Source organism: Rhinolophus sinicus, chromosome 3, assembly GCF_057876585.1.
Source record: "Rhinolophus sinicus isolate RSI-liver-muscle chromosome 3, RSI-T2T, whole genome shotgun sequence".
Taxonomy (NCBI): Eukaryota; Metazoa; Chordata; class Mammalia; order Chiroptera; family Rhinolophidae; genus Rhinolophus; species Rhinolophus sinicus.
In genome coordinates this window covers 45,867,447-45,883,491 of record NC_142503.1, presented here as the reverse complement: position 1 = coordinate 45,883,491, position 16,045 = coordinate 45,867,447, and the positions used below count along the sequence as shown (strand labels likewise).

General features: G+C 44.6%; 1 protein-coding gene across 12 annotated transcripts in view; it reads left to right on the top strand.

Moving 5' to 3' along the window:
• The window catches only part of ZNF366 (zinc finger protein 366), a 293,096-nt gene that overhangs the window by 261,106 nt on the left and 15,945 nt on the right, over positions 1–16,045 (top strand). For all 12 annotated transcript variants that reach the window (XM_074328844.2, XM_074328846.2, XM_074328845.2 and 9 more), the window contains 2 exons: positions 10,786–12,131; positions 15,446–15,637. In XM_074328844.2, coding sequence (XP_074184945.2) covers positions 10,786–12,131; positions 15,446–15,637 — 1,538 coding nt within the window. The remainder of the gene's footprint in view (positions 1–10,785; positions 12,132–15,445; positions 15,638–16,045) is intronic.

The window sequence follows — 16,045 nt, the reverse complement described above, 5'->3', positions numbered from 1 at the left end:
GGAAGAAGCAGAGGAGCTAGTATTCATTTCCAAGGAACAATGAACAAGATTTTGTAAAAACCATCCAAGGACGAATGGTCAAGGTGGAAGGTGTTGACAAACTTACTCTTTGATCCTTCTTTTTTCTATGCATAAAAAGTAACACTTGGGGTAGAGAACATATTAGAAAACACAAATTGATAAAGGAAAATCCAAGAATCAGACACATGATGAAGCAATAACAAATCCTGGAGTATAATTACATTTTAAGGTCATAGGCACCTGAGGTGAAGAAGAGGGGTGAGTTAGAGTCAAAGTTAGGGGATTCTAATATGAATGTGGGCTTTCTAGGGAACGTGAGCATTGCTTTGCAGGGCCATCCTCTAAACCCAACACATAGCAGATCATTAGGACAGCCTCTAGACTACATCTATGCTTAAAAAGCAAGATGAACCACATCTGAAAACAAATTATGTTCCTTTTGATGACTAATCCTAAACAAACAAACAAAAAAGCATTCTGCCTATTTGTTAGAAAGGGAGGAGTATAAGGAAAGAATTCCACAGATTTTTTTTTTTTTTTAGTTTTATCCACGAGTTAAAGAACAGAAAACCATTTTAAGACTAGAACATTATTACAATTTGAAAACTCATCATTAAAAATATTAGTAAGTGCCAGTCATTGTACACGGCATTAAAGACACAAGAAAGTTTAGGCTCTGTGCTTTGACACATTATGATTCTGCAGTGGCATCAGTAGGATTGAACTTTTCGCCTGAAAGAAATTTTTTTTGCAACCCAATTGCCTTCGGGCCCTGAGGGAAGAACTGACATTGTCCTCCATCCAACAGACTCTTTCTTAACCTCCCAGAGCTCCTGCTCGGCATTGAGGAAGGGGCCAAGGGGAAACTCGGGCATGGGTAAAAATGGAGAAACTGGATTAGTCATTTTGCCTGTGTTATTCTGTGATTACTGTGAATCTTCACATCAGACTCATCTTTATCTGAACTTTCATGGTTGAATGTAATTTAGTTTTGACTTACACACACCTGGCTTTCTTAGTGCAGGTCATCAGAGGTCCACCCCGTTGGCAAGTCTCCCCAGTCTTCTTCCTCTGGTCTGCAGGACACACTAATAGTGAAGGCTGGGCACTGGCTGGGAAAGGGGGACATTTTTCTCACTTCCAAAGCTATTACTTCATCTGTTTTGCGTTACTCTGAGGTTTTAATGATAAAAAGGAAAAAAAAGAATCTCGAAAGAAAATATTTTATGTCAGTCGAAGAAATGTCATTCTGCTTCTTGTTCTCTCATATTCGGCAAATCAACTTACACATCCGCGATTCCTCTAATATAGCTCCTAGAACATTTTCCTCCACATCTGTTTGTCCCGTCCTTCTCCCAGATGGTGTGTTCCTTGGAGCTAACTTCTGGCTTATGAGACATTGTCTTCCTGGCCCCCAGAACAGAGGAGAGACCTGAAGTGGTTGGCCAAGTGAATGCCTGTGGGCAGGATTCTCCAAGTCTGAGCCTTTGCAGTTACTTATATTTATTTCTCTGACGACATAAGCCTGGGTCATAACACTGGATGCCCAATGTATAAACCACAGTGAGCTCTGCCAAGAGCATCAAAAGACCTTAGGCAGAAAAAATGAAGGAGTCCAAAGAAAGTCTGCAAGAGAATTCATAAAAAGAAGAGAACCCAACGTTAATTTTGTCTGAATGTTTACTATTAAAAGTCAATATGAATTTTTATTTTTAAATGCAAGTATTTGAATAGCTAAGTCAGTGACCCTGTACGGAAGTACAAGTTGAAAAGGTATAGCACCAAAACTCTCCTCTCCACCCAGGGAGCTGCACAACCGCAGAGGCACCTTCATCTAGACTCTGAAGTAGTAACTTGGCTGCTGGACTCCCAAGCCGTCCCCCCCCACCCCCCAGGCATCCAGTGTTCCTCCCCAGAAGCAACCAATATCACCAGATTCTTCTATTCTTTTTCCAGAGATAGGCTATGTGTCCATGTACACGAGGAGCTAAGTATACATATTTTATAAGTATATATATTTTCCAAGAATGATTTTAATGAGCAGAATCAATAGGAAAAAAAATCAACATGAAGCAGGTTAATCAGATCTTGAACTATAAAGTTTAAGGGAAAAAAGATATCCAAGATGAAGAATGGTCACTCATCAAAAGGCAGAAATAGATCAGGAATTCTATCTACATTAAAAAAAATAAAAGGTGAGGTCACAGCTCTACCTGCCCTTTAGGATGAGCATTTCCACAAAGTTAATGGACATGTGTCTGAGGGTCCTGGGGAACTTGCAGTTGTTTGTTGAGTGAGAGAAATTGTGGTGGCTGCCCTCTTGGGACATGGTCTGCCAGAATGTGGGCATGTTCTATTCTGTGGTGACAGACTCCTTCAGGGGCTCAGTGGCATTTGATCACTGCCCCCTAGGCATTTCCAGAGGCCTCCCACATTTATTCATATTATTTCAGTGTAACAAAACATTCCATCATTCAGGTCAAAGGAATATGGCACAGACTGGCTAAGCATCCTGAGTCCTGAGGAAGCAGGAGGACATGGGCACGCTTTCTGAGGGGCTCTAGCCTGGTCATTGCTGTGCCTTAGCTAAACTGCCGTCCACACTGGACGTGTTCTTGGCAGTTCATTGATATAAAGTTGGCTTGGGATGGACTCGGACAGACCAAGTCAACCAGTTATTCCTTCTTTGAGGTAATACCAAGATTCTGCTTGGCATCAGGGAGTAAGAGCAAGAAAATAGGGATTTGTCAAATAAAGCCCCAAGTGATTGTTGGATTCCAATAATATATAAAACACCAGGCAGAATCTGACTTTTTAATCAGATTCGGGTAGAGGTATAACCCATCCACAAAGAAAGGTGACAAGTGACACAGGGCCCTATCAATGAGTAGAACATCCAACAAATGTGATAGACTTCAGAGAAGTGAGGGACTTTCTTCCACCTCCGGTAGAAAGGAAAGTTTCACCCCTAAGTCTCCAGAAAGCCTCCAGTAGATGAGATTCTCTCTACTTCCTGCCCTGTAGAATCTTGGGATAGTCTGGTTGATGTATTCCATGAAAAATATCAAAGAAAGAAGGCAGATGGCTGCTCAGGTAGACTTCATGGGATAGCAGTGCCTGGTCGGGCTGCCAGGGCTGGGGATTTGGCCTGTCATGAGTTCCGTTTTGTAAGAGCACTGGTTAATCAGGCGTAGGGAACATGATTCCCAAGAGTGATCCATGGACCCGAATGTCAATGCCAATCTATTGATGTATAAGGGGTAGGAGTTTATTTTCTAATCACCAGAATGATCTTGTCCACTGATAGTAGACTACGTTTTAAAGAATGTCGGAGCAATTATAGAAGATTGTTCACTGGCTGCAATCAGGACCAAAGATTAGAAGACCTTGAAGGACAACTTAATGCCCCATCCCTACCCCATGATATTCTTGCTCAATAGAACACATACCAAAAAATAATAATAAAAGCTGTTTTCTGCCATTTGAAGTATCCCCTTTGGATAGAGAAGAAATTAATATCATCAAATTCGTATAATCCAGTTCCCCTCTTTATAGGCCATGTGCATATTATTGGATATATTCCATAGATACGAACTGATTAGATGGTAGATAGTGGCTGGTCACCTTAACTGTTGTTGGATATTTCCCAAATATCCACCTTTTTATTACTCTTTTTATAATGATGTGCAGAGCAGTATTTTTTTGGTATGATAATTGTATATTTTTAAATTTATTTTTAATGTACATAAAGTAAAATTCATCCTTTGAGTTTTATAAGTTTTGACAAATACAGAGTTGTGTAACCACCACCACAATCAAGATGCAAAACAGTTCTTCACTCCTTGAGTTATACTTTTAAAATGGATTCCTTCCACAGGCGGTTAACCTCATCTATTATGTATTGATTCTTACCCCTTTTGCTCTCAGGGAGTCATATTTTCTGGCATTATCTACTAATTCTGAGACCCACCAGACCAAATATGCCATCATTCCCAGAGATGGATAAAATGAAGCTTTCTAAAAGGCATGTGTACATTTGCTTAGTGAGGAGTGGATATATCATGTTTACTTGATCGATGAACATAAAAAAAATTTTTGACATATATTTTAAGGACATTTCCCCCAAATAAAGTAGGAGAAAAACTCTGACATTACAGTTGGAGCCCCATCCACAAGAGATATATTAACTCTGAGGGTTGGGAAAGAGAACTGCTAAGTCATATCTCCAGTTCATTTCCTTCCTTTAAATGGGTCACGGGGACAAAGATAACCCCAACACGCTAGCAGCTGCTCTAGTGCTCAAATAATTATATTCACTCCTGCTTTCCAGAAACTAGACCTAGGCATAAAAACTTTCCTAAGGGAAACGTGCGTCCATTTAACCTATGCAAACCACCAGTTGAATTTGTTGTTGTTTTAGTAAGGGCTCTTTAACAAATGTATGTATAAAAATGGCATATATGCATGCTCATTATGGACAAATTCAAGCAATGGAAAACAAAACTTGGCTTTAGGTTATATCTTGGTGGTATTTAGTAGCTTTTTAAAATAATGAGTTCAATTGACTATTTCACATATGAACAGGTCTCATTAATATTTCAGATACCCAGAGGGCTCCGCCTATACCATAGGATAACAGATTACTTTTTATAATAAAATGGGAAGAATTGGGGTTTATAAATTAAATGGTGGCCACAAAGGCATCTGGAAGGGTCCTGTGGTGACTGACTAGCAGGCATCTGGTCACCGCTTCTTGGCTCTACCACTAACTCAGGGAGTGACAAGGCAGACCGTTCATTTCTTTGAGGACACATTGCTCTATCTGCCAGATGTGTCCACAGAGCCTTCTATTCCGGCCAACTGCAGGAAGGCAAGACTGAATGATTACTTGCCAAATACCTGCAGATAAAGAACTCAGCAGTACAGCTACATATATGTCAAGACTACATATATGTTGAAGCATTAGAATGTTTCATTCTAAGACTCAAAGTCTCCTTCTGTTATCACAAATTCAGGTGATCCAATAAAATCCTATATCAGAGGAGTCTTATAATAAGGTCTCTCTGCGTGAACAGAGAGAGGTTAGCAGTCTGTCCATGTATTTCCCATCCTGCCTTCCTGTTATCCTCCCTCAACTCCCCACCCTTTGCTGCTCTTAGCACTGCTTCTCATTATTAAACTTTTCTTCAACTCTGACCTCCTCCCTGTCTCCATTTTTGTTGAGAGCAGAGCTCTAGGGTCCACCACATAGGTAAAGTGCTACTCTCTCAACTTAAAAGGGAAGCCAGTGTCTTCAATAGCAAAATGTAACATTTTCCCATGAAACTCTGGAAATATTCATGGAATAAAGAATGTGAGAGAATATTCTTTCATGAATTTCAGAATGAACAAAAAGAAGATAAATAAATCTGCCCCTGGCATGATGACTCACCATGACTCTTCTACTAGCATTTACTGGAATGACCTTCGATTCTAATGAGAACCACAAAATACCAGTAATTTTATCTGGGGAATATTTATAGTTTGGTGCAGTAGGTGAATTCCCAATTAAAGGGCATTATTAGAAACCTTTTTTTCCCCCAAACTAAATGTAGTTTCATATTGGTTAGGCCTTGCATATCTAACTGGTTGTTATGGTTCAAAGAGGAGATTCTGTTTTTGTTTTTAAAACCCTTTCATTCCCCATTTCCTCATAGCTAACTCTCACGGATAATACCTGTTAAAGAATACATCCTGAGTCCCAGATTCGTCTAACATAGATCAACCCAATATTTTCCTCCCCAAACAATTTGCTTCCTGACGTAGAACCTACTGGGTTTGGTGACTGAACGTACATGGAAGAAAGCCAGGAACTTAGAATATTCTCTGACCATAGCAATAAAAATGTATGATTATTCTAAGGCCTCTCTCTCCACCCCCACTTTAGTACAAAGGGTGGACTGATACTAACTTCCCAAACATTTCCTTTAGGTGGAAGAATGCAGAGTGACTACCCACTCTTGGTTTATGTTTCACATTCTGAATTCAGGGGTCTTTCTTTCTACTTCCTACTGCCCATTGGACTTTCAGGCATCTATTTTCTGACTGGGTTGCAGAACTTTGCGGCACTTTGAGGATGACTCCCTAGCATTAGTGGAGCCAGGATTTAGGGTTTACCCCTCATCTGGGGGTCCATTCAAAGAATGATGCCCTTGGAAACTGAGGCGGGTAAGCAACAGCACGCACAAAGTATATCTATCTCGTTCTTCCCACAATAACTACTTGAGAATTTGTGAGTGTGCTCATGATCTAATTAGGGACATCCCCAAAAGTCGCCCACAATTTAAATAATGTAAGATAAAATTATACACTTTAAAGTTCCTTAAGGAGACTTTAAAAACAAGAACCATTCATTCCTTCTCTCATCCCACAGCAGTTTCCTGAGCATCTACTTTGTGCCAGGCATTGTGCTGGGGGCTGAAAACACAGCTGTGAATAAAACAGACCCGATCGCTGCTCTCATAGCCTAGCTGGAATTGCAAGAGCCAGTGTTGACTCATCACCGTTCCAGTGTCTGAGACTTTGGGTTTGACAAATAGGTCCTCCTGTCTCTAGGAAGGTGACCTTTGGTATTAGACTGGGGGCAATTCTTCAGCTTCCCGTAGATCAGCTAAAATAGTCCACAAGGTCACCCAACCCCTTTTGTCCCCACTCACTAAAGCCACCTGTTCTTAATATAGGCTTGAAGATATTTCCATAATAGGAAAGACAGCTATAGAGGAGGGATGGGGGGGGGGGGGTATTCTTAAACTAGAAGGTTGATCTCCACACTGAATGAAGAAACTCACCCTAGCCTTACCCACTGGCTTCTTTGAGTGTGGTTTACAATCACTGCTGAGACAAGACCACCTCAGGGTAAATCGGCAAAGTCTCGGCTTTGAACTTGCAAAACAGAGGCCCAGATGCCAGTCAGTAGTGACAAGAGCAAGGAGAGACAGTGTCAGTCAGCACTGGTCCATTGATCATCACCTCAGCCCTCCTCTCCTGTCCATTTCTTCTTACCCCTCAAGAACACCACACTGTCTAATGTTTAATACATTTTTTTTTTTACTCAAGTGGATTGTACGTGTGTGGAATTGGTAATCCATTATAAAAAAGCCCATTTTTGTTTTGTAGTTCTCAAACCTCTCATAAAGACACACATGTGATTTGGGAATATCTGGGTACTGGTAAAAATGGCACTTTATTTTAAATCTCACACTCTATTGTAAGTCTCCAACAACCCAATAGGGATAGCCCAACCCCCATTTAATGGATGAGAAGATCAAACCCCTAAATTAACTTGCTCAGTTTCCCACAACTGCTAACGCAGAGCCAGCATTCATGCCCAGACCCTTGCGCTCCAAAACAACGCTCTTTTCACTGTCCCATAGCCTTCTGCTTACAATTTCAGTTCCTTCTGTTTGCATCTTGTCTCAGCACATCCTGGTGGACGACTAGCCTACAACCTGCTGGTTTTCTGGGAGCAGCCACAGATGACTGAGCAGGGGAGGGCCTGCAGCTCCCCAGCCCCCTGCCCTCTTGGCCAAGCGGATCATTGCTGCTGCCCCCCACCCCCCACCCCAGCCTCTCTTTCCTCCTGCACAGGAATCCCATATCTGTCATGGATGCCTGTGAACCTACTTTCAATGATAGAGGGGAGCACATGGGTGGCACATACTGAGGTTCTCTAGGAGTCTATTAGTCTTTTTGCAGAGGCTGCTCAGTTTTAAGCTGATTAAGTTCAAGGTAAATTTCCTCCTGAGGAAGACATCTTTTTCCTGCTCTTCTCTTCCACACACCCCATCCACAATATGGATTTGTGTTTTGGGTTCTTTTACCCCCTAGTGGCTTGTCCATAGCACCCTGTGCTCAGAAGACAGGGATATTAAGTAGCAACAACTACAGCTGATGTCTCTCTCAAGAAAGCCAGGAGGAAGCAGATCTAGCTCTCCTCGGTCTCCCCAGGGATAGGCAGTGCTCCTTAATAGCTTGACGCAGAAGGGGACTGCAGTTTTAAAGATCTGGGGAAATATCCACGGATAGATCCCAACACTTTCTTAAACCTCCTGAGCTAATAAGTACTATTTTAGAAGTAGGGTGTATATATGTACAAGTCAGAAACTGGACAAAATTTGTCATATTAAAATACGGAGGAAATTAAAATGTACATATGTAGTAGTCTCTGCATTTGGGGGACATAATTCTGCCGTTTATGTTTAAAAAAACACACATTATCTCTATTCAACAATGTTTTCTTTGCCTTTGCTAGGTCAATGGTGACAAAATAAAAATGCAAACACTGAAATAAATATGCTTTTGAACTTAACATTATAAGTGTCACTTATAAAATATTAAGACCAGTCAATTAGTAGACTATGTCACAAGAAAAAATAAAAATATTAAGCAAAGGCAATAGTAATGTGTATAAACTAAAATAATTTCAGTTTCAAAATTAGTGGTAACATTCCTTTCCAATTAAGTAGCTTTCCAGTATCAGATACACAACATAGCATAAAGATATCAGACATCATTAGCCATGCATCTTCAAATACCTTCTTAACAATAAAATATGCAAAAAGTTCAACAAGTTCTGAGCCATGTTCTGACATGTCTCTTTTTTATTAATTCTAAAATCAAGCTCTCTAATATAAAGTAGGAATCACTGCCTCTTTTTACCAGATCAGAATAAAACAGACAGAACCAGTTTGCATTTGGATGGGCTCTGCTGTGGTTTGCCATAGTCACTTGTAGCATGGAAGAGTTCTCTCCAATCTGAGCAGCCTTTTTGCAGATAGGATCTTATCTCCAAAAAAGATATAAAAGCGACTGTGGCCAAAATGAAACTCCAGAGAAAGAAGCGGCCATTTTTCCTCCATTTCAGGAGGACACATTAGCCTAGTCTGAAAGCCAATTATTTCAATAGATGCAACAAATTCTTGGGGGCAGAGCCACAATCTCTATACCTCTATGTGAATTTATGGCTCAGGCCTTGCTGAATTACAGCCAAGAGATGGTCTAGTCAATATGAAAAACCATCCAAGAGCCTCTGCCCTCTCCATCCTGTCCTGGGCCTTTCAACAGTGACAGTACCACTCCCCTCATTTTGATACCCTCCCCCCACCTTACCCCAGTCTTATAAAGCTAGACATTTCATTCTCCTACTGCACTTATCACTTCCTACAAGTGCCTGGTCCTTGAGGCAGCAGTGTTAGAAGACCTGGCAAATAGTTAATACTTTTAGAGAGAAGCGCAAGAAGGATGAGAATAGGCCTGAGCCTCCCTTTTGCTGGACTGGACATGCACGTTCTCTTTTTTTTTTTAAGGAGGGTGCAGCTCACAGTGGCCCATGCAGGGATTGAACTGGCAACCTTGGTGCTACTAGCACCACACTCCAACCCACTGAACTATCTGGCCACCCCTATAAGCTCTTTTAATTACTATGCCCAAACCCATGGAAAGAAGGCAAGCCAGGACTATCTGTCCACTCACATAAACACAAAGATTAATGGATATTATTTTTCAGTTTTCTGACACTTTCCCATAACAGCTTTAAATAATGTCCAAATATTCATATAATAAGGGCACATATTTTTTTTTTTTTTACTCATTTGGATTGTCTGTGTATGGAATTGGTAATCCAACATAAAAAGGCCCATTTTTGTTTTAGTTGTGCTGCTATAGTTCTCAAACCTCTCATAAAGACATACATGTGATTTGGGAATATCTAGATACTTGTAAACACTGCACTTGCCTCACCAAAGACTACAGAAATCCTTTGGAAGCTGTTGACCTTCTCACCCCTGGGACCTCTGGTCCCACAGGCTCTCCCAGGCATACTTGAGGTAGTCAACCAGACTGTAGTAACTGGCTCATCAAGGAAATGTCAACCTCCAAGGAGTCACCAAAGGCCGCATTTTACTCTGACACCCGTGTGAAGGGGAAGATGCAAGTGTTGTTTTGAGAATCACAATCTTGAATTTTTTCCCCTAAAGTTGCTTCAGGCGGAAGATTAGAATGCATATATTGCCAAGATGACTTTGCAACACTGGGTTATATGCTTTTCTTAATCACATTGATCTCATCCGCTCAATACACCCCAGCAGTACACCTTGCTAGGGGTGGATGCTCAGAAAATCTGAAATCTGAATTAAGTCCTTTCTCTTTCATGGCCTTGAGTATCCCCATCTTCCAGCAGGAAAGGCCTCAACACAGAGAGGCAGTGGCTATCATTGGTTCCCTTGGAGAAGAAATGCCCCTAAAAGACCCACTGAAGTCATCATTAACAGATACAATTCCATCGCAGGCTGAAGTCACAGCTGACCACGTCCCAGTTCTGACTCCTGCACTGAGTAGCTGTAGGATGTGAGCATATCGCTTCATCTCTCTGGGCCTTGGAACCCTCATCTTAAGTGGGGACAATGACCTGATGAGTTCTCAGGTTTCTTCTTCCCAATCCAGTCCACTCCCACAGCCCCCCACCCAACCCACCTCCCAGCTATGGTTCTGTGGCTGAGGATTTACACTCGCACCCTAGGGGCCCACGCCAGGAACCCAGTGCTCTCTACATTGGCAACCCGGTTTGCAAGGGGGAAAAACGGCGATATTTTGAACAGCCCCTAAGATAAATGAGGGTCAGTATTAAGAAAGCACTATTCTTCACAAGTTAGTGCTGGCATCTAGCCAAAACCCTTAATGGAAAAAAGGATTTTTTTTAAAAAACAATCATTTTCTTTCTCTTTACAGGAAAATTGCCAAGGATGCAGAAGGAAATGAAGATGATCAAAGATGAGGATGTGCATTTCAGTTTGGGTGTGAAGAGGACCCCCTCCTTTCCCCACGGCCTGCAGCCGGTGATTTCCCGAGGGAAAGCTCCCCAACGACACCCCTTCCCAGAAGCTCTCCGGGGGCCTTTTTCTCAGTTCCGGTATGAACCCCCTCCCGGAGACCTAGATGGATACCCGGGGGTCTTTGAAGGAGGAGGGTCTCGGAAGCGGAAGAGCATGCCCACCAAGATGCCCTATAACCACCCAGCGGAAGAATCTGCTCTTGCCCTCCAGTCTGAGGAGAGCAAAACCCACGCCCCGCCGAACTTCCCTCTGTTGTTCCCGCAGCCCACGCGCCCCAAGTATGACTCGCAGATGATAGACCTGTGCAACGTGGGCTTCCAGTTCTACCGCACCCTGGAGCACTTGGGGGGCAAAGCCGTGAAGCAGGAGCCCGTGAAGCCCAGCGCCCTGTGGCCGCAGCCCACACCCGCTCCATTCCTGCCCACGCCCTACCCCTACTATCCCAAAGTGCCCGCGGGCCTCATGTTCCCCTTCTTCGTGCCCTCCGCCTCCCCCTTCCCCTTCAGCCGGCACACCTTCCTGCCCAAACAGCCCGCGGACCCGCTGCTGCCCCGCAAAGCTGAGCCCCCGGAGAGTGAGGAGACCAAGCAAAAGGTGGAGCGGGTGGACGTGAATGTGCAGATCGACGACAGCTACTACGTGGACGTGGGCGGGGCGCAGAAGCGCTGGCAGTGTCCCAGCTGCGACAAGTCTTACACCTCCAAGTACAACCTGGTGACTCACATCCTGGGCCACAGCGGGATCAAGCCGCACGCGTGCACCCGCTGCGGGAAGCTCTTCAAGCAGCTCAGCCATCTGCACACCCACATGCTGACCCACCAGGGCACGCGGCCCCACAAGTGCCAGGTGTGCCACAAGGCCTTCACCCAGACCAGCCACCTGAAGCGCCACATGATGCAGCACAGCGAGGTGAAGCCGCACAGCTGCCGCGTGTGCGGCCGCGGCTTTGCCTACCCCAGCGAGCTCAAGGCCCACGAGGCCAAGCACGCCAGTGGGCGGGACAACATCTGCGTGGAGTGTGGCCTCGACTTCCCCACGCTGGCCCAGCTGAAGAGGCACCTCACCACGCACCGGGGCCCCATCCAGTACCACTGCTCCGAGTGTGACAAGGCCTTCCAGTACCCCAGCCAGCTGCAGAACCACATGATGAAGCACAAGGACATCCGGCCCTACATCTGCTCCGAGTGCGGCATGGAGTTCGTGCAGCCCCACCACCTCAAGCAGCACTCCCTCACCCACAAGGTACTGCGAGGACCCCAGCCCAGGGCCAGGGTGGGGGTGGGGGGCGGGGGCTGGCTGGGCCATGGGGAAAACGAGCAGAACTTTGGGGGCCAGCGGCCAGGAGACCTGCGCAGCTCCCCACCTCTGACCAGGCGAGCCGTGTAACCCTGGGCAAGAGGCTTCCTTTCCTGGAGCCCTGACGTCTTTCCTCGCCTTGAAATGGGGAGAATGAGGAGACTAGTAATCAAGTCCTTTCCCATCCAGCCTTCTAGAGTTGGAGGTGGGCCTAGAAATAAATAATGTGGATCATTTGGAGAGGTGGGTGAGGAAGGATGAAGGAAACAGCTGGTCTTTGTGCTGTTGTTTCTTAGCCTCCTAGAATTTCTAAAAGTCTGTTTCTGGAAATTTCATCGAGGGTACTAGCATGAGTGTGTCATCAGGCTCTGTCTACCGAAGACCAGCTCTGAGCCTGGGATACACTAATCAGAGCCTTTTTCTAGAGAATTCTGTTGGCTTCTTGCTGCTGAAGCAGTGGCTATCCTTTGTGCTGTTTTCTCCCTCAATTGTGAGACCTGCTTTATACGCCAGTGGCTCTGGGGAAACAGAGGCGGGCCCAGGTCCAGGAGGACCTGTGCTTCCCCCAGTGGAGCCCCAGCCTGGCTGGCTGCGGTGCTCTGTGGTTTGTATTCTTAGAGGCAGAGAGAGCATCTTTCTCTGTTTAGTTTGTTTTTATCTTCCCTGGTCTTCAAGGAAAAATACAGGCCCACAGGTCTGAGCTCAGCATAGTTTGCAACCAAAGCCCTAGAGTCATTCAGGATGAACTAAAACAAGGCCCCAGAGACGTCCCTGAAATCTTACCCAGCTAAACTGACTTGGGACTGCTTTGAGCTTCCAAGAAGGGAGGTTTGCCCCCCTGACCTTTACCTTCACACCTTTGACCTCAAGTGGTTTTCTTGGCAAGAGAGACTTCTAACAAGCCAGAGTTGCGAAACATTCTTTGGTTCTGAAAGGTCAGTGGAGGACTTTGCTTGGCCAAGATACCATTACTGCTCTGTCATAATAGGTTTCATTTGATAAGTTAGGACAAAACACAGGGTGTTTCTGGCTCTGCCACAGAAACAAAATGTGTGGCTGCCTTGTGGGCTCTGTGCAGACAGCTCCTGCCGTACACAAGGCCCTGCAGAAACCATCTAGAGAGGACGTGTCTGCCAAGGGCAGTGACCATTAACAAAGAACCTAGACTAGGATTCAGCCACCAAGGGGATCATTAGCTGATTTCAGGGGCTCCTACAAATGTGGAAAAGGAATCAAAGCTGCCTTTTGGAACATATACAAATTATATAAGATAATAGGAAATGAAGTTACAATGGGGAAAAAAACGCCTGGTATCTGAAATAAGTCTCATTTAAATCAGGAAACAAAAGGCATTTTCATTAAAGGTGTCAACAAACAGCAAGAGGTAGTATTTATTGAACACTTGCTCTGTGCCAGCTGCCTCACTTCTCATTTAATGCTCTTCAACAATGTTAAGAGCTACCTACTGGTGTCATTACTCCCGATTTGCAGATGACACACCAAGGCATGAGGAGGTTGCCCAGAATCTCTGACTCCAGCCTCTGAGCCCTGGAACACTACTGTCAAGACTTCCCCTTCTCCACTCCTTTCCCTCCCCTCATCCTTAACTACTGACCCACTGACCAGCGACCACTGACTAACTGCAGGCTCCCTCCTGTGACTTCACTAACCCTATTAGGGACACAGCAGCTTCCTCTGTTCCCAAAGTCGCGTCCTACTCCCATTCACTTGGGTTCTACGCCATCCCACGTGTGAATTTTACTTTGGACAGAGAATTCTCTTTAGAGAATTCCCAAAACAGTGATAAGTAGATACTTCTCCTTGGTCCCAGGACAACGAGATCATAGCCAAGTATAGAGACAATCTTGAGAAGAAAGATGCTGAAGCAAATTTTACCACACATCCCAAAAATCGTCATTAATTTCATAATTTTAAACTCACTGTTTGAATAGGCAACATGTTTTTAAAATTCATCTTTTAGGAGGACATTAAAATTTAGATCTCTTCATTAGCATAAACCCGTACTCATCGGCAACCATCTAGATTAGAGAGCATTCTAGCTGGAAAGAGTCCCCAGGTTCTCATGACCCACCACTTGATCTTGAGATGAGGACGCCTTCACCAGGAAAGGCCACCAGACTTGTCTTAAGTTATGCAGCCAATAAACGGATGGGCAGAAAACTGATTTCACCCTGGAGTGCCATGGGCTCACCCAAACTGAGGAGTGGTACTTTCTTACCATGTCCCAAACTCAAGAAATGGAAACGCAGGCAGAGCAAATCAGAGCTAAGCATGGAGCTCCTCCAGCCATAGATCACAATGGATACAGCCGATACGGGATTTATACAGTACACTTGTTAGCTAAGCAACTTGTTCTAATCCTGTAAAAACCTTAGTTTGAAAGCCATGGTTCTTTTAGTTTTCCTTCCAAAAAGCCATTCTGGGTCAAGATTTCTTGCAAAGGCCTTTTCAAGGAAGCGCTGGTTAGTAAGGATTCGCTACTCCTCTACCCGTGCGATGAGTCCCTGGAAATGCTTTCACCTTGAGGGCATCGATGCCTAAGTATTCAAACACCCTCCGCAGTCAGCATCGAAACCCGAAAACCTCCTTTAGTCCTGTTTTCTACTTCAGAAAGCTATCCTCTGCCAAATCTCTCTATCGGACAGAAGCCAGCTTAGAGGAAGTTCCATACCCAAATTACACAGAGGTCACTGTGGCCTGTGGGAACCCAGGGGGACCATCGTAAGAGGCGATTATCCAGTTAGAATTTATTGAAGTTGTGGATGTGATTTGTTCTTCTGGGATTTTCAAGTCCATTAATGAGAATTCAAGAGAACATTGACTTTCATATGGGAAATGATATTATCGGTCTAGGAGGTTTATTTTTTTCATTATCATGAAAGCCAGATCAGACTCATTTCGCGTATCCTTCCACAGTGCTCTTACCAAAATCCCATTAATCCCCCAGAGCTGTTACTGTAGAATTAGCCCCAACACAGCAGGAACAACACAAGCAATAGTTTTCTTTTCCTCTAACAGTTCGGGTAGTTGATGGTTTTCAGAAGAATAAAAAAGATTATGTAATCAACACTTTTCAAGGAAATAGCAGTTTAAGAAGGCTAAAGCCACACCATTTGGAACACAACATCTATCTCCCAGTTCTTTGTGGATTTATGTGGCACAGAGAAAAACAAAAACTAATGAAAGTTTGTTACCTACTAACCACATTTTTTTTTTTTTTGAATCTTGCCTCCCTCCAGGGTGTGAAGGAGCACAAGTGTGGGATTTGTGGGCGGGAGTTCACTCTGTTGGCCAACATGAAGAGACACGTGCTGATCCACACCAATATCCGCGCCTACCAGTGTCACCTCTGCTACAAGAGTTTTGTGCAGAAACAGACCCTGAAAGCTCACATGATCGTTCACTCTGACGTGAAGCCTTTCAAGTGCAAGGTGGGCTGGGGCCCGCGGGAGAGTGCAGACAGGGAGGCCTCACAGGGTTGTACAGATGCCCAATGGGGAAGAGTCTCTCGGGAACCTTCTCCTCCGTTTCATCACTGGGGCCCCTGAGGCTTAGCGTAAGTCCACAGCCAACCCCAGGCCCCTCTGCTGCTCTAGCTCTCTTTCTACCACACATAGGCTCCCACCAGCCCTCAGCTGGGCCCTGAAGAGCCTGCCCTGTTTGTCTCACTGTGGAATCAGTGCCCCGTGGGTGGAGGCAGCCAGTAGGGGATGTCCAAGGGTTGAAGGCCCATTTGGGGGATGAGATTGGTAAAGGGTGAAGGTGGTGTGGAGCACTCCTGTTCTAGAAAGGAGCGATCAGGTGGAGCCCTCTTCCCCTTACAAGACAATGAGGACAAT